At 36.6% G+C, this 18,318-nt stretch overlaps 1 protein-coding gene across 1 annotated transcript in view; it reads left to right on the forward strand.

Moving 5' to 3' along the window:
* The window catches only part of CDC73 (cell division cycle 73), a 107,511-nt gene extending 90,744 nt beyond the window's left edge, over nucleotides 1-16,767 (forward strand). The window contains exons 12-17 of the mRNA XM_074596350.1: nucleotides 937-972; nucleotides 1,352-1,439; nucleotides 8,841-9,002; nucleotides 10,891-10,991; nucleotides 13,023-13,164; nucleotides 14,393-16,767. Of these exons, the coding sequence (XP_074452451.1) occupies nucleotides 937-972; nucleotides 1,352-1,439; nucleotides 8,841-9,002; nucleotides 10,891-10,991; nucleotides 13,023-13,164; nucleotides 14,393-14,429 (566 nt within the window). The 3' untranslated portion in view covers nucleotides 14,430-16,767. The remainder of the gene's footprint in view (nucleotides 1-936; nucleotides 973-1,351; nucleotides 1,440-8,840; nucleotides 9,003-10,890; nucleotides 10,992-13,022; nucleotides 13,165-14,392) is intronic.
* The last annotated feature ends 1,551 nt before the right edge of the window (nucleotides 16,768-18,318 follow it).

Consider the following 18,318-nt stretch of genomic DNA (forward strand, 5'->3'; position numbering starts at 1 on the left):
AGCCAGGTTATTCAGTAATAGCACCAAAGTGAAGAAACATACATGCTCTTCCAACTTTGGACTGAAGTGTCTCCCGTATTGAGGAGGTCACAACTTGGAAGACTGAAGTGGAAACATTGTACTGGGGGAGGGGGACACGCTCTTTGGTTTCGATTTGGCTAGTATTGTTTGGTGGGGGATTTTTTGGTGGGTTGTTTGAGGGTTTTGTTTTTTTGGTGGGTTTTTTTGTTGTTGTTTTGTTTTGGGGTTATTTTTTGTTGGTGTGTTTTTTGTTTGTTTGGAGGGGTGGTTGGTGTTTGTTTGGGGTTTGGTTGTTTTTTATTTTTTTTTTTTTTTTTTTTTTGCTTGAGTGCTACTGTATCTCTCAAGTTTCACTGTTTCTGGCATCCAGATTGCTCGTGTAATTCAAATTGCAATCTGAAAACTAGCGTGAGTAAGCCTCAAATTCAGATTTTGATTGTTCATAGCTACATTCTACAGATATCATCTACAGTAATAACTACTAATGAAAAGGTGAGGGTCTGTAAAGATTAGTTTTCTGTGAAACTGTCTTCCTGTTTGTTCAGCACTATTGAACTTAAGATCTACAAGCAGCTTTTTTCAAGACTGCTGGCAATTTTTGTCAATGCCGTAGTGCCTCGACCTTTTGAGGAGGATGGACAGGGATGACTAGTTTCAGTAAAATGAGGAGAGATTGACTCAACTGTCTTAACATCTGTTTCAGATGCTCAAAAGCTCTTTGTCTTCTGCATAGCGAGACCCAAATTATAAATCCATTCTTCAACTTTGTGTATTGCATCTGTGAAAATGATCTAATGATTATAGTGTGACTCTTCTCTGTTCAATCCTGCAACTAAAAACATCGAAATGTTGCCTTACAATGATATTTGTATTTATGTATTAGTCATTCTATCATATTTTCTGTTTTCTTCTCAGTTTCTCAAGCAAGACCACCTCCAAACCAGAAAAAAGGTGAGTCAATTTTAGTTACAGCATCCTTTTCATTTTTGTGTGAATTTTGCCCACTCTATCTTTTGCTGGAATTACAAGCAACAATATAAACAAGCAGTGGAATGCAGACAGCAATCTGTTTTGCTAAATATGGGTCCTACCCATATTTAGAGACTCCTGACAGAGATGGGCTTTTTTTGGTGAATGAAGACCTTCAGTTTAGAAAAGATTTACTACAATTTTCCTTGAGTATTTTTCCATTATTATGATCTGTTAAGCAGGAGTTTTGTTTTTATGTACAGTTCTTTTAACGTACAAAGGGGAGGAAAAAAAACCCCAACAACCGAAACCACAACAACAAAAAAACCCACAGGCAAATGTAACTTTATTATCTCAACAGGATCTCGAACTCCCATAATCATTATTCCAGCAGCCACGACCTCTCTAATAACGATGCTTAATGCAAAGGACCTTCTGCAAGATCTGAAGTAAGTAGCTGATTAGAACATACTGTATAAAAAACTGTTTTCAAATATAAAGGCATACTAGTACCAAATTAGTAATTAGGCAAGAGGGAGTATCTGCTGTCTCATGACAAGCTAGTTTTGCAGACCTGAGTATAAAAGAAATGAATGCCGCTTGAATAGTAGGAAAAAAGCAAAAACTTATTCTCAGAATTTTTGCACAGTTGTGACCTGTGGGCCCAATGGGCAGATTGAGAAGAAAGTTTTACAGTACCATTTCTAATCTCTGTAGCGATTTTTCTTTTATGTAATGTATACGCAGACATGTGCAACTGATCAACACACCCTTACAATGGAGGAAGGCTTAGAGAAGATAAGCAAGGGCAATGTGCTCATGGAGCTCCAAAAAAAATTTTGGGAAATGACCACAGTTATTGTAAAGGAGAAGGGGACCAGAGGGTAGCCTCTGCTTTAGATAAACAGCTTTATCAACTGAGCAGGTCAGTGGGTTGTGTAAATAAAGAATTATTTTTTTTAAAGTTCAACAAAAATAAGAATAAAGCAATGTCATTAAGTATTGATGCAAATTCATTCAGCAAAATAGCAATAAGTTGGTAAAAATTTTTTTATTGTGTCACACATCTGATTCTAAGATTTAATTTGGTATGGATGAATGCAATCAACACTGCAAATTACTTTCTTCATAGTAAGGTAAAATTCACTATTATGGTAAAAAAAAAAAAACAAACTACAAAAAAAAAACAACAAAAAAAACCCCCAACAAACAAAAAACCCACTTACCCACTCCCCTCCCAAAAAAACCCAAAATATCTTTCTGCTTGTCCAGTAGATCATGATATTTAGAGTTGCCTATCTTAATTTTTCTGAAACGGGCAGTCATTTTCACGGAGAAATACACTGTTATAGACTGTATTCAATGGTATGCTCAAAAACCAGAGAGCTCTTCTTTCTTCCACCTTCAGCACTTTGCTTGTCCTTTATGAAACTATGTGCTGCTTTTCTTCAAAATTAGGCAGTCCTTATTGTGGTGCTTACAGCTTTCACTGGAGCTGTCCTAGAATGTTTTTTGAACTGTGCTGTGAGATACCAGGTGCCTTCTGATCTCCAGCTGTTTCTAGTTCCTAGATAACTGCCACGTAAGTGGTTCGAAGATCCAGTAAGTGTACTGGACTCTTGGTGCCTCTTCTGAAGTATTTAATCAGCGAGAAGGCTGGCTTTTAACATTATAGTTTAATGTGCAAGCAGTTACTGGACTGATACAATTGTGTTGACACAGGATGTTGCTTGTTTATGTGAGTTTTCATGTTTAAGAGAAAACTTCCCAAGTACAAGCCCTGGATTTTACATTGATGTAATTTGTGTCTTCTGGTCCAGGAATAACTGTAATGGAATAAAGCACCTGTATGTAATGTCTTAAGTATATCTGTGCTAGGAGGCTTGCACTATTTTCAGCTCCACTGGGGTAGAGCTACAGTTAACTTCTCAAGACGTGCCCCAGGGATTGTTAGAGCCTCCAGATCGAGGAAAAAAAAGAAATTAAGTTTAAGGGGTCAAAGGAGGACACTGATATAGTTAAAAAGTATGAAAGGTAAAGTGAAGAAGCCAAAGTATGTTAATGAATCAGAAGTGCAATAGCAGAATTCAGAAGAGCAAAATATTAATGACAGTTCTAGCACTCTTCTAGAAAATATGCCACCTGGCCTGTACTTTTTGCGTTCAAATTTATTGAAGTAGTTTGTTTAGGAATGGCTGCAGGGTTTGTTTTTGCTGTTCAGGTATGCAAAGTGTAAAACTAGCCTTGATGTAAAGTGTGATTGATAGATACGTGGTAGTTTTCCAAGGAAAGAAGACTTATCTAATTTCTGCCTCGTAAGTCACCGCCTTCTTTAACTCATTCCCCACTCTCAGCTAAATTTGCCAGGAGGAGTAGAGATTTGGAAGACACATGTCATCACCACAATTTTTGGAATAAAGAAATACTGTCCAGACAGATTAAGACACACCCAAATTAATACTCCCTCCCTTACCCCTACTGGGGATGATGCAGGTAGATTTAAATTTCTTGTATTTCTATAGGTAATCAGCCTGCTCGTGTTAGCTGTCAGAGGAGATCAATGATAGAGCACAAGGAGAGGGGACTTTAGGAGCTGGAAGAGTAAGAGCCATTGCAGGGGAGACTGCTCAGAAACGTAGGAGAACTCTGGGAGAACGAGGCCCCCAGGACTGTTAGGGTATGGAAGCTGTGATTCAGGTGTGACACCGGCTGTTTACAGGGCAGCTTTTTCTTCCATGCCTGATACCTGAGGCAGCACACATCGTTGAAGTGTGTGATAATAAAGAAAAAGTATTTGGGTTTCATAAATAGAACAAACTTTTGTGATTCCCTCCATTTAACTGTTTCTTAAAACAAAATAAGGAACAAAGTTAGCTGTAATTGTAATTAGTGATCAAACCACTTAAAATCAAAACTGTCGTAGCTGGAATTCCTGTCTTTCAGGATAATTTTTGTGTAGGATGCTGTATTATTTTTTTTTTTATAAGTAACTGGACTGCAACACATTATCGCATTGGATATGAGAAAAAGTAATTGTGGTATCATTGGCAGATGTTTTAGGTTGTTTGTTGTAAAATAAATGGGACAGTCTGCATCCAGTACTAATTGTCAAGGACTGAAGGAAACTTAATTCATTACACCAATATTTTTAGTAACCCTTTTCATAGCTCTGTAGTATGTTGATTTTTCTCCCTTGCCAAATTTGGCTGACATTTATGTGATGCTTAGCATGTTTAATTCATCGCTAATGTTATGCTCTTTTTTGAGATAGAGAATATGGAAAGCGGGAAAACTGTCAGGAGTAGAATGAAATATATATAAAGATGAACTGGAAGCATGTTACTGGCTTAAGATTTTTTTTTTTAAAGATATCTGGTTTGTCTGTTGGATGTATTTATTGCAACTTGGATATTGTAGGGGGACATTTCTGTATATAATTGTAATAGATACACTTCACATGCTGTATAATATGCAAGTATTCTTGATAACCTTTTTTTGAAAGGTTATTTTTTTAAACAGTCAAGTACAAGATAAAAAGGAAGAGTTTCTAAAAAATTAAAAACATGTAATTTCATTTAAAATTAGAACTGCAATACTTTATATTGGGAAGCTTCTTTAAAAGTATTTCATATAATACACTTTATTCTTACTCACTGTCTGAATGCAACGCTGGATATCATAATTATAGTGTAAAATCTGGCTTTGCAAAGTAAGTATTTGAGAATATCTGAAGCTAGGCTTTTCAGAGGCAATGCTTCTGATTTACGTGGAACAAAAGCGAGGCAAGAATTTTATCAGGCAGATGTAAATGATTAGATGATGATTATGTATTTTTATTATGATGATGCTTTTACTCATGATGTGTTTCACCATATGTGGCCAGGCAACTCACTGAGATTTATCCAGCTTTGATATTGAGCAAACTGTCTGGAAGATTTAGAGATGATGTATTACAAAAAACCCCTTTGTTCTCTTGTAAAAATAGGTGCATGAAGCTTTTGATACTGTAATCTAAAAAAAATATTGAGGGGGTTGTAAAAATAAATCTCCAGTTCTAAACACAATCAAATGTATATTAGGATGATCTCAGTTACTGTCCAGGATTGGAGTTGCCTTATTGTTGTTCATGCGTTTTTCAGTATACCTGAATTTGGCCAGAAAGTGCTGCCCTGACCTCAGTGAAAGTGTTTTAAAGTTAATGCCAGCAGGTGATGTGAGTTTAGAGCCTAGGCGTGATCAGCTCGGGCAGCTCAGTGGATAGTATCTTACCAATTGCCTCCCATAATTTGATCTTGTTCAATCGCGTGCCTGTGACCTTAGAAAAAGGACCTGCCGTCTTTGTAAAGTGAGAGAGTGAATAATGATTTTGGCAATTAACAGCAAGAGAATTGAGGGCTATTAATTTCCTAGTAGGGGTATAAAAATGTATTCTATGTAGATATGGGTTTGGTTTGGGTGTTTTGTTTTGGTTTTTTTCTAAGGAATAGTAATCTGGAGAAGCAACAAAAAAATGTAAGCTCCTGCACAGTCAGAATTCAGAACACATTTCTAGGGTGTTGGATGATGAAAAAGGTGTCAAGTACAAATGTGTAGTTAACCCACCAGCTATAATATTGTGGCAAATAATTCCCAAGAGAAGATTTTTTTTTTCCTTTAATACTCAGATTTCTTAAGCTTGTTTATATGTGCAGATAGTGATGGAATAAGCCATGATCATATTTATAATCATACAGTAATTCCTGTTGATTCTCAATTCTTGAGCACAGGGCTTTTATTATACTTACTGAATTGATGGTGCCTGGAAATGCAAGCATATATTTCCTAAACTTTCTGTAAGCTGTCACTTATTCCTGTACTCTGTGTGTGTACATATATGTAACCGTTTCCTTCAGTGCTTCCTTATGACAGTCATCTTCTGTACTGTTCACTGTGAATCTGCTCATTGATGTTTTTTCTTCAGAAAATTCAGATAACAAGATACTTTATGTTCTGTCCTGGAGAAATGTCTTCAAAAACATCCGGATTTTTACAGTGAATAAACCTGAAGCTGTTGTCTAGAAGATGCATAACTGAGGCACAACTGAGTGGTGCCTTAATGGCTCTAACACAGTTTCTAGCTGAAATGGAGAGAAACTGTCAATAAACTAGTGTTGAAGCAAATTCTTAAACACAGAAACATTTGAAGCTAAAAGTTGAGTTGAGATTGTCTGTTTCAGCCAAATTTGAGGGTTCTCAGATATAGTGGGAAACTGTTAGACTGTAGAATACCAATATTGCTTGTCTAATTTGGCAGGGTGGCTAGGTTTCCTGTTTCCATTTAAAACTGGTCTCCATCACATTTATGAATTAAATTAAAAATGTGACCTTTTAGATTGCTGTTCTTATGAATATTTGATTATCACTGCAATTTGGTTTTTATTTACATGTTCTGTAAGAGTTTGTTTTCATTCAGTGCGTGGGACATGTAATAACAAAATTCATCTCAAGCTCTCCACCATTTTAGGTGAATCTGCCTTTTTATATTGACCTTCCCACTTGGGGAGAAGGTGTTTGAGGAGGTTTGTTGGGTTTTTTTGTAATTTTAAAAATTATTTTAAAAAAACCCCACAACACAAACAACATCTTATTTCCATCTTTCCAGCCCAGATTTCTTTGTTCTGATGCATGAGGAGAGACTCATGAATGGCTTTCTTAAAAGCTCAAGGCAGCCAAGCAAATCCTCATTTTAAGTTATAAAATACAGTTTCCTATCAGTCAGTATTGGCAAAGCAAAGCCTGCAACACGCCGGCAGGATAGGCCATTAGGTATGATCGTGATTAAAGTTTCACCTCGCTTTTGAGTTTAAATTAACAACTTGATTAGAAATGTTTAATTCTGATGGCACGTTTCGTAGCTTTTTCCAAAGTAGAACTGTGTTGAACGCTTCTGTGTGTAGCACGCAGTTGTATGTGTCAGTCGGTTGTGGTGGGTAAACTATATGTAGAATTAACTGTTTTCTGATTACTTCAATTACTGGTGAAATTACTGTCTTTATGTTTTGGGTTTTTTTTTTTCTTTTTATAATATTCTAGGTGGCTGAAGTGTGTTTTTTCCCAGTGTATCCTGTATAGCTTTTTTGTCCGTATTTTCTTTAGAATGGTGGTGTTTTACATGTACTAGATAGATAAGCCTGATCTAATACGTAGCTTAATTTTCCCGTGCGGTTGTATGCATTTGGACACACACTTCAGAAATTGGTTTGTGACTTTCCATTTTTGAAACACTGTTAAGTCATGAAGAGTATAAGGGTGCTTCATCTGTTTACGTTAAGAAAATAAGAGTTTTGCTTGAAGGTTTACTGGCAATTTCTACGTGCTACCTTAAAGAGTGTTTGGTTTGGGTTTTTTCCCCAAGATGCCATTTTCTTGTTGGATATAAGATAGTAGCAAAAACTGGTGTTTTCAAGTTGCTTGAGTAACTAACTTTTCCTCATAAATCGCTTTTCATTTCTTTTTTCTATCTTCCCAGCAATAAGAAGTGCAGTCTGCCTGTTTTAAGCACATTCAAATTGGGTTTTAGTATTCAAATAGAAATAGGTTGAAGAGAACAAATAGAAATGGTGCAAACAACTTACCCAAAAAATGTAGCAAACTTTTTAAAAGCACCATCTGTACTATAATGAAGAGAAATGGTACCAATTATGTAGAGTACTGTGTTTTTAAAATGTAGCACCAATATTCTCATAATTTTTGCACCTAAGTGAAACATAGTGTTTCTTTTTATCAGACGTTTTGGAAATGGCATGTCAGCAGCAAACAGTGTTAGTAGTGCAGCTGGGTGGGTCTGAGCAGAATATTAGGAGAATGTGGGTCTGAGCTCTGCTCTTTTCCTGGCCTGGTGTAGGTGATGCTAGTCACATCGGCTTACCTTTCTGTGACGTAGTTTTACTTCTATAAAATGCATGAATTTGTTATCTTTCCTTTTGACAAAATGCACGGAGATTCATCAGTTAAAAGGCTTACACTACTCTCGCATTTATGATGCCGATTTTGAGAACTGTTCTGTGTATTTTACTTTATTATGGCCACAAAGAAGTGACTCTTGAAATGAAATTTCATTTTTTTTGAAGGTGGGGGGCGGAAGAATAAAAGATCTGTAATTTATTTGGGGCGGGGGGGGGAGGTTGTATCTTAAGCATTTACTTTTGTCATATGGAGATTACATAAAACGTGAGGATCACGTTATCCTTACTTTCAGAGCACTTAATCTATCAGAGAAGCTATTTAGAAAAAAAAAATAAATCCGGAATTGTAGTATCATACATCATAGTAGCCAGATGGATCATTGATAATGTAAAATCACCACCATCCAAAAAAATAAAACCTCACTCAAAAACCTTTTTGACCAAAAATCCCAGCTTTTTTGAGAAAACATAATTCTGATGGCTCCAAGAGCAACAGCTCTAAAATTTGTTCCAAGAAGCAATTGTTCCTTGGTGCCCCAGCTTCCCCGTGTTACCCTCCATCGCTAAAAAGAATGAGTTGCAGCCATTCAGCAAGTTGTGATCTGGCTTCTCATCTGCAAATGTATTAGGTAAGGTAGGCGAGGAATGCGATGAATGTATAAGAACGGGCCTGGCTGTAGCTTTGAGGGACAGGGGACATCTTACTACAACTGGTTTTAAGGGCTTATGAAATATTATTCTTATGCTTTTTGTTATTCTGAATGAGAAGTGATGGAGGCTCGGCATAGTGAAGATGAGATGATGGCTTCAGTGACTGTTACCGATAGTGCAAAGTTCTGATAAAGTTGTTACTTTTCCTGCTGATTACATCAAAGAAATCTACTGAATGTTTCTGTGTTCCCCAAGGTTTGTACCATCAGATGAAAAGAAGAAACAAGGCTGTCAACGAGAGAACGAAACTCTAATACAGAGAAGGAAGGACCAGATGCAGCCTGGGGGAACTACAGTCAGCGTTACTGTACCTTATCGAGTAGTAGACCAACCTCTGAAACTTATGCCACAAGACTGGTAAAACAATTTGCCCTTTAAGAAATTTCTTAACCAGGAGAATGCAGAATGTGGAGGGGACCAATAAAATGCTACTAAATTCACTGAAAAGTAAATTTATACAAGATATAAGAATGGATTTGATCGTTAACTGCATAGGAGTCTTCAGGTGGAAGTAATGTGAAACTAAAATTCTTTAAAAGATCTTAAGAATCGCAACACTCTACACTTTAACAGTATGAGCAGCGGAACTGTTTGTATTAGGTTTGCCTGAAACTTTCCAGTAATTCAAATGGGAATATTCATATGAGTTTTCTGGTCTGGTCTGTAATGTGCAAGTCACTGGAACATGGTCTGAGAGAAAAATCCTCCTTTTTCATCTGCTTTCTGAATGAGAGTCTGTTGGGAAGATATGTTTGCAGGCCTTTTCAGCATCTGACATTCTGACTTTTTTAATAGTTTAAGAAAGAAAGATGACGCATCAGACAGTAACGACTGACCTGTGGTTTCAGTATTGAATCAGATTCATTGAATTGGATTCAATGATGGAGGCTTACTTCTGAAGGGAGAGCCCCAGTTGCAGAAAGGGAATCGTAGATAGCTTTTACTTTTAAGAAAAAGCTGGAAACATTATTTTGTCTGTAGCCCATACTTTGATGCTATGAAAACATACTTCTCTGAACAGGACAATTCTGGAGAAACATCTTTTTGTTATTAGACGTAATGAATTAGGCAACATTATTACTTCTTCCTCACAAGTGTGAAGATTTTAGATACACACAACAATGCTTTTGGTGGGTTTTGTAACTTCCAAAATAGATCTTAATGGAGAGGAATAATTTGAAAAGGTTCTGTTCCTAAATTAATTGTTCTCTATATTGAGAAGTTGGACTAATCAGAAATCTGTGGTTTTGAAATTCTAGATATCAAATAGCACTTAAAATGTTTAATGATTGAACTTTTAAGAAGCATCTAAAATGGTTCCTAAAGTGCTTCTGACCAAAGAGATGAAGTGGTTTGGGGTTTTTAGCTTGTTTTTATCCAAGGGAGAATTAGATATTAATATCTGGAAATTAACATGTTGCCACGGGTTGGTTTGGTTTTTTTGATGTTAGCCATAACAAAACCTGCAACATCGTTTTAAATGGCAATGCTTTAGTCTGTCTCTTAAAAAACAAACAAAAATCCCCAAAACTAAAACTCCACCTTGATTATTCTTTTCCATTTGGGATTTGGTAGACTTTATGATGAATTAAATTTGGAAATTAGATTAGGGAGGTAATTACTTGTTGAAGTAGGTAAGAACCATCACTGGATGATGTAAATGCTCAAGAAAAAGATAGAATTTAAGTGGGAGGACATTTTTGCTCAAAGGCTTTTTTTTTTTTTAAAAAAAATGTATTAATGTAAAAGCTTCTTCTTAATCACAAATTTATTTTCTTGGACTGTAGGTAATGGTTACATACCCTTACAATAAATGATGCACTTTGCAACCGGAGGCAGAAATTTAGCAACTGTTTCTTCTAATAAATTTTTAGAATAGAAGTTAACAGTATACAGAATAAGGGCTTTTAAATTGATACATCTCAGTTTACAGTGTTATTCATAGAAGATTATCTCTAAAATGTTGGAGCACTTTATAAAAGCAAAGTAATAATTACCAGAAATAAAGTTGTTTGACTTATTATGAATGTAACATGAGAAGCTGGGCTGCATTCTGCAAAGGGACAGAGCTAAAAGTCCAGGAAAATTCACAGAGAAAATGCAGTTGTGCTGGAGGTATGATAAAATACATTGTAGTGCTGTTACTAAAATAAGAAACTATGCTAAGATATATTGCCTGTTTAAGAAAACATGTAATTTAAATGTTCAAGACCATCAACATGTCCATCTCTTTCTGTGTTTGTAGGGATCGTGTGGTGGCAGTGTTTGTACAGGGTCCTGCTTGGCAGTTCAAAGGCTGGCCTTGGCTCTTGCCCGATGGATCACCTGTTGATATCTTTGCAAAAAGTAAGGGGTTTTTTTTTGTCTTGTTTTTAAATGTTTTGGCATTTTTTATTCGGTTTGGGTTTTTTTGTGGGGTGTTTATGCTTCTGGCAGAGTACTACCAAGTACTGCCAAAGTGCTGTTGACTTGGGTGGTTGAGAAGGCAGGAGCTTAGGTCTTCACACAGATGGAAAATGTTAGTGTGCCCTCTGCAGTTCTTCTGTTCTCACCTGTGGAAGCTCATGGAAATCTTCTCAGAGCTGTTGTCTTTACAAGAGGTTCAGAAATAGCCAGTCTACAAATTTACTTTCCAAGCTTCTAAAAAAAGGTGAAAAGACAATGTATATTATAACACTTCATAGATAACAGGTTTACAGGCTGTCTTCAGATTTCATTACTACTTTGAACAGAGGATTAATTGCCTAGTATTTCACTAAGAAAGCTTTACAAATATGATCTGCTGTCTGACAAAAACTGGAAAGTTTAAGATAAAAATGCTCCTAATTTGTGAGCTGGATGTTATGACTGTATAGACCTGAACAGTTTCTTTCAGTTATTGCAGTTGTGCCCAGTATGCTTTTATACACACAGCACTTTTCTTGCACTGCCAGCTTCTGTTCTCTGTTGCTTTGTTGTGACACTGCCTTAGAAAATAAATGTTTTTATAGTATCCAGTGGTATCTGACCTACAGATTAAAAAAAAAAAAAGGGGGGGGGGCAGCAATAAATAAAGAGTCCCTCCCCATCTTTCCTGTAGGCCCCCTTTAGGTACTGGAAGGCTGCTGTAAGGTCTGCCTGGAGCCTTCTCTTCTCCAGGCTGATGAACCCCAACTCTCTCAGCCTGTCCTCATAGCAGAGGTGCTCCAGCCCTCTGAGCATCTTTGTGGCCCTCCTCTGGACCCGTTCCAACAGGTCCATGTCCTTCTTATGTTGGGGGCCCCAGAGCTGGACGCAGTACTCCAGGTGGGAGTCTCACGAGAGCAGAGCAGAGGAGTAGAATCGCCTCCCTTGACCTGCTGGCCATTCTTCTTTTGATGCAGCCCAGGATGCAGTTGGCTTTCTGGGCTGTGAGCGCACATTGCTGGCTCATGTTGAGTTTCTCATCAACTAGCACCCCTAAGTCCTTCTCCTTAGGGCTATTCTCCATCCATTTTCTGCCCAGCCTGTATTTGTGCTTGGGATTGATTGTCCCGACCCAGGTGCAGGACACTGAACTTGGCCTTCTTGAACTTCATGAGGTTCGCATGGGCTCGCCTCTCAAGCCTGTCCAAGTCCCTCTGGATTACAAATGCTTCTGCTTTACTTCTCCAATAATATCCAAAGTAGAAAATGCATCAGATTGGTTACGAGGCAGCAACTGTACAAGACTTAAATACTTTGCACTGGATTATGTCAAAACTATGGTTTGTCTAAGGAAATCAAGAAGAATCGCAAGAAGATTTTGATACTCACTTAATGCTTAGGCTTTACATAATTCACGTGTGACAATACTTCCCAAGAGCAAAATAACTGTTAATATTTTACCATATTTAACTGAGTAGTAGATCAGGGAAAATAGGCAGTTACTAAATTTCTCAGAATGCTTCATGTAGCATTTGGGGCACCGGCATTCTGCAGTCAGTCTTCTACACAGACTTTCAGTAAATAGCCAGACTTCCTTCTCAATGGTCTCAGAAATGCCTTTTTTTTTTTTTTTTTTTAATTCTTGGACAATTCAGAGATTTTCAGAAAGAACATCTTTGTTTCCCAAGGAACATGTGCTTGAATTGACCTTGAGTTTCTGCTATTCTTCTGGAATCTGTGCATCTAAAAATAGGGGCTGCCCTTTCACTTAAACCTGTAATAGCATGGGAGCCTGATAATGGCCACCAACCACTATATTTAGCTCAGTGCCCTTTGCTAAGTAGTTGACTTTCTTGAGAGATGGACTCATTAATTTTGTTCTCAGGCTCTATTTTGCAAAAAGAGGGATGGAATGGGAATTCTTTTTGACTAATAATTAAGTACTGTAAAGTCGTCATGTTTGTACACTACATGTTTTCCTGTTTCCTGTAGTTAAAGCTTTTCATCTCAAATATGATGAAGTACGTCTGGATCCAAATGTACAGAAATGGGATGTAACAGTGTTAGAACTAAGCTACCACAAAAGACACTTGGACAGGCCAGTATTTCTGCGCTTCTGGGAAACTTTGGACAGGTATGTTTCCTGTTGAAAATCCTTTATCCTCACACTTTTATGATGTTTAATGGGAATGAAAAGCTATGGCAACAAAGGAATTGTATACAGCTTAGACATCTCAACAATGTTTTAGCTTGAAAATACTGCTTGTTTAGATTTTCCCTGGTGATACAGTTAAATACATACCGCTATATTTTATTATAGACTGTAAATAATAATCTCCAAAGTGTAATAGGCACGAATTTGAAGGAAAGGTAGTTACCATTAGTCATGGATTAGCACCATGATTCGTCACCTCCCTTTAGGCAGAAGGAGAGGAATGGAGAACAAGGGAGGCGGTGTAGAGTTTTCCTTTTGTTCCCCCAGCCCTCCCCTTGGACTGCAGTTCTGAGCTTACAGGCTCAACACCTCACTAGATGACAGTCTAGAAAAGGTGAGGAACTACCTTAAGATAAAGAGCCACAAAGCGTTATCTTACCCTGATGCCCTTGAGTCCACAGCACTGGGTAGAAGAGGAAGGAAGTCAAAAAGATATGGCACATAATGAGTTTTGGACTAGTGATTCTTCTGTACCTTAGGGACCTTCCAAGTACTTAGCCTTGCTTTTCGTGAGGAATGAGGGAAGGAGGAGCACCAGCAGCTCTGTGAAGAGCAGCATTGCTTCTGACTCTGCTCCTCTGTGGTTCAGAACCCTCTCTGGATAGGAAGTTCATTGCAATACCTTTTTTTGTGTTGTAGAGAAGAGACTTTCTTATCATCAAGCAGTTGAAGAAATGTTGAGGGAAGGGAGAAGCCCATACATTTCATGAATGTTTAATCTCTTCATGTTGATTGCACAGCAAACTGCTTGAATGATTGAGTGAACTTCAAAAAGAAAAATCCTATGGCAATTGTCAAAATAATTCCAACCATCAAACTTTCTGTGGCTTCTTATTTAAAAGTCTCAGCTGAACTATATGTCTGAGTTCCCAGAATGAACTAGAGTCTTCCAATGTTAGAAACCATGTGATGCCTTGGAAAACATGAATTTTCTTCAAAGCAATGGTTTTAGCTGACTGTCTTTTAGCAGGATAAATATTGTGCATTATACAGAGCTATATGTCATATAAGACATTGCATCTCTTTGGCAACTTCCTAATTTTCTAAGCATTTTGTTTTAACAAAATCTGTGCATATTATTCCTGAAAGTAGAATTTCTATAAATACTGAAAGAGTAGTAATGTTGTCTTCTGTTAATTTTTTTCAGGTACATGGTAAAGCACAAATCTCACTTGAGATTCTGAATTCTTCAGCTGCCATTTATTCCCTGAAGTATGGATTGAGGAAAATGAAAGGGGCTCCAGTTTGGAGACCAGAGCTCGCACTATACGATATGTCAAGAACTTTACAAATGAAGAAGGGTCACAGTTTAAACTTTTTATAAAATCTTGTTTGGATGCTTCATGCTATGGCAGGTTGATACCTGTTGTTATTCAGAAGCAAAGGGGTTTTGCTTAAAACTATTTTTTTAATGTTGTTAGCCTTCTAGTCTGCAATCCAAATTGTATATTTTGATAGCAGCAGTTTCTTCTCTGTTTTGTTATATTAGCCACATTTTTAAATAATGTGTTTTGTTCCTTATTAGAAAATAGATTGATCTTCACTGCAGGTTACAAATGTGTGTGTGTGTGCGCATGTGCGCACGTGTGTGTATATATATATGTGTGTGTGTGTCTATATATATAATGTATAAAAAAAAAAATCATGGACACACTTACGCACACATAGATGTTACCAGGCTTTCTAAACCACTTAGCTTCTGAGCTTAGTTTTGGTTTTCTTTGCTTATTGTTTCACTTACTGAAAATATTTTGTTGTGAATTATATTACATTTTAGTCAATAGGACTTGCATACTGAGCAAAGTGAAAATTGTTTTGGATAAATCAAAATGTCAACCTGTATATGTATATTCTGTCAGTCTTTGTTGAAAAAGGGAAGATGAAAAAAATCTAGAAACACTTTTTTGGATTTGTAATGTCCCAGTTTACTAAATCTTTAAACTTTATTATGGGCATACCTTCAAGTCATGCTAACTTTAAATTCTCCACACAAGTCTCTTTATTTAAACTGAAAGTGTGCATGTGTACATTCCCATCTATCAAAATACCTTAACATATGAGTCTAAATGTTACCTAGATTAAACAATGAATAGAGGAGGGAGAGAGTTTGGAATTTTTTTCCTGAAACAGCCACCACAAGGAAAGAATAATTTTAACTTCTGTGCATTTATACCTCTAACTCCACATGTAATATTATTTTCTTGTGACAAAAGTAGCCCAGACTATGCCTGCAGGAGTGGTGATTTTCTGAGACGAGTGGCTAATATGGTCTCCTAACAGTCCTGCACTGGAATGGAAAATGAACCTACTCCAATTACCAAAGAACAGATTTGCTTGATCTACAATATTACTGAGGTCAGAAGACCCTGGTATTTGTATGAATTTATGGTATCTCTGTGTCTATTTAATAATATTAAGTTGATGTTGCATACCAGTGGATGTAGAGAATGATCAAATACTGTAACACCCGCATGAATTTTTTTCTGGGATAGCAAATACATGTTTATATTCCTGTTCTTGAAATTCCAAACCGTGTTTTTTTAATACACTTTACATTTAAGGTTTGACAAAAGTAAAATGTTCTACCTGTTCTTCTTTAGTTTTGCTTTTTATTTGATGTTACCTTCATTTTTAATAAAACCAGAAGGCACATCTCCTTAAGAGGTTTTTAAACTATGTGTTAAATTTGTGAGGACTTTGAGGTCTGACTTTTAATTATATATTTCCATCCCTGCTATATAGAGACTGTTATTTTTAAATGGTCTTAATGGAAACATAAAAATAATAACCAAACCATCAAACAAAAATCCTTAGTGACTTCAAGGTTAGAAGAAGTTGACAGTGGATTTTTTTAATAGATTCTGCAAAGTGACTGAGAAGCGTAGGCAATACAGAACAACTAGAAGGTGTCTTATTTGTATGGGCAGTTGGTCAGTACCGAATTTCCCAATACTTGAGCTTATTATAAATGTATCCATGCCATACATGAGTGAGCTAAAACATTCGATATTTGTTTTAAGCTGTACTGTAATTAGAAAAGCTGTAGTGGCTATAACCACAGCCATCGCTATCACGAGGAAGTGGTTCAATTTAGGGTTCATTCCATTACTGCTTTCTATAGTTTGGATATCATGTTTGGATTTTTAACTCTCAAACATTTCCATTTAGAAATGTAATTTTTTTTCAGATTTAATCAGCACTTCATGGCTTCTACAATGGGCAACAAACTTAAAAACCAAATTCCGAAGAAATGTGTGCTTTATGAGCACTGTGATATACAGACTATATCGTAGTCTTAAAATAGGCAAGATCCAATTATCTTTTCTCTGTCCTGTATTTCACTTGTGTGTTAAACGCATGTGTAATCCTACATCCAGTATTGTATACAGGAGATCGCTTGATTTTGATGTAAATTTATGTATATATTGGGAATAACTCCTCTGAAACTAGTGAAGTTACATGGCTGTGAAACTGGCAGAAGAGCAAAATCCATTAAATCTTTGTATGAACTGTGCCATTTTTTATGGATTGAGCATAGACCTTTAACATCTTAGAATTTTGTACTTGCAGGCAATTTACGACACAAGTTGTAAAATATGTATTTGTGAAGGAGTTGGCACCTGATCGTGCATATTTTTGTCAGTCATAAAAGTAGTGATGTTTATAAAATGAGCCATTTTGCAATCAGATTCCTGCTGACATTATTGGAAGTTTAATTAGGTTGTCAGAATAGCATTCCTGCTGCCTTCATAAATAACTGAACATAGATGATGAAACTACTTGGACTTAAAAATTTAGCCTTACAGCAGCATTTTGCAACACAGCTGGAACTTTAGACACTTATGTTATGCTTAATTTATCTACAAGTTAATGTGGAGTAATAAAGAAAACCGATGCTAAGAACTGGGGAAGCTGGAGGACCAGACATCTGTTTTAGTGAGCTGCATTCTTATTGTTGAGCAAGTTTGACACACTACTTAGAAGTGTATTAAGTGTGTAAATTGTACTCAATTAAAATTTATAACTAAAACTGAGCTACTTCACTGACTAGTTTATTGAACAGTAGAATGATACTAGCATGGGAATCAGATATCAAATTGGCTGTTGCTATTAAACATCTTACGTGTCATGACTCTATGCTGTTTCATAAGTACAAGATGAACGAGATGGAACAAGATAAAACAAGATGAAAACCGGTTTGAAGTCTGCTATTGGGTTCCTATACTGTCAGCAGGTGATTATTTCTTTAGTAGCAAGGTTATAGGGGCCAGTAGATATATCTAAAGCAATGATTTCATATTAAAAACTAAAATACCTATGATTTGTACTATTTGAGCTTTCTGAATGCTACCCTGAACAAAGCAGACAAAGGGGGAATTTTTTGTAAGGTAAAGTAGGGCGACCGCAGGGACTTGCGTAGCTGAAGAAATTGTGGATCAGCGTCTTCAATTGAGTAGGCTCAGCTATTTAGTTATTACCTGAAAATTTTTGTAGCAAGATAGTTCCACAAATAGGTACTAAAGTCAGTGCTGGAGTTAGACAATTTATAGAACTCTTCTGCAATGCTGAAACCTTCTAATTTCTGAACACAGAAGAAAACGTAGATAGCACGTTGTGTGTTAAGTTGCCCTTGATCATAAGTTGAACTATTATGTGATATTTGACAGATAAGCCTTTATCAAAACAGCAAATTTGTTTTTGACTTTCATTTGATATACAGTTAGTGTATAAAATACTACCATTCTCTGCAGGGACCTCCAAATGTAAGTTTTACTAGTACAGCTTTCATTCTTTTGCTGGTGAAATATGCACTTAGTTGCTAATTCTTGTGAACACTGTGCAGGGGAGGGAGGGAGGAAGCTGGTCAAAATTAATGGCTTTGGGATTTTAAAATTCAATGTCATGAATGCATTTTAATTCAAAAGCCATAACTAATGCCAAGTACTTTACTAGAGCAATGTGTTCATGAAAAATTAAAATCCCTGCCTGAAGAAACTGTTGGCCAAGTAGGTTTCAGTTCAGCTAATCTGTGGAAAAATGTGCCACAAACTGGAATCTTTGAATGTCATATTC

Source organism: Larus michahellis, chromosome 8 (genome assembly GCF_964199755.1).
Source record: "Larus michahellis chromosome 8, bLarMic1.1, whole genome shotgun sequence".
NCBI classification, from domain to species: Eukaryota; Metazoa; Chordata; class Aves; order Charadriiformes; family Laridae; genus Larus; species Larus michahellis.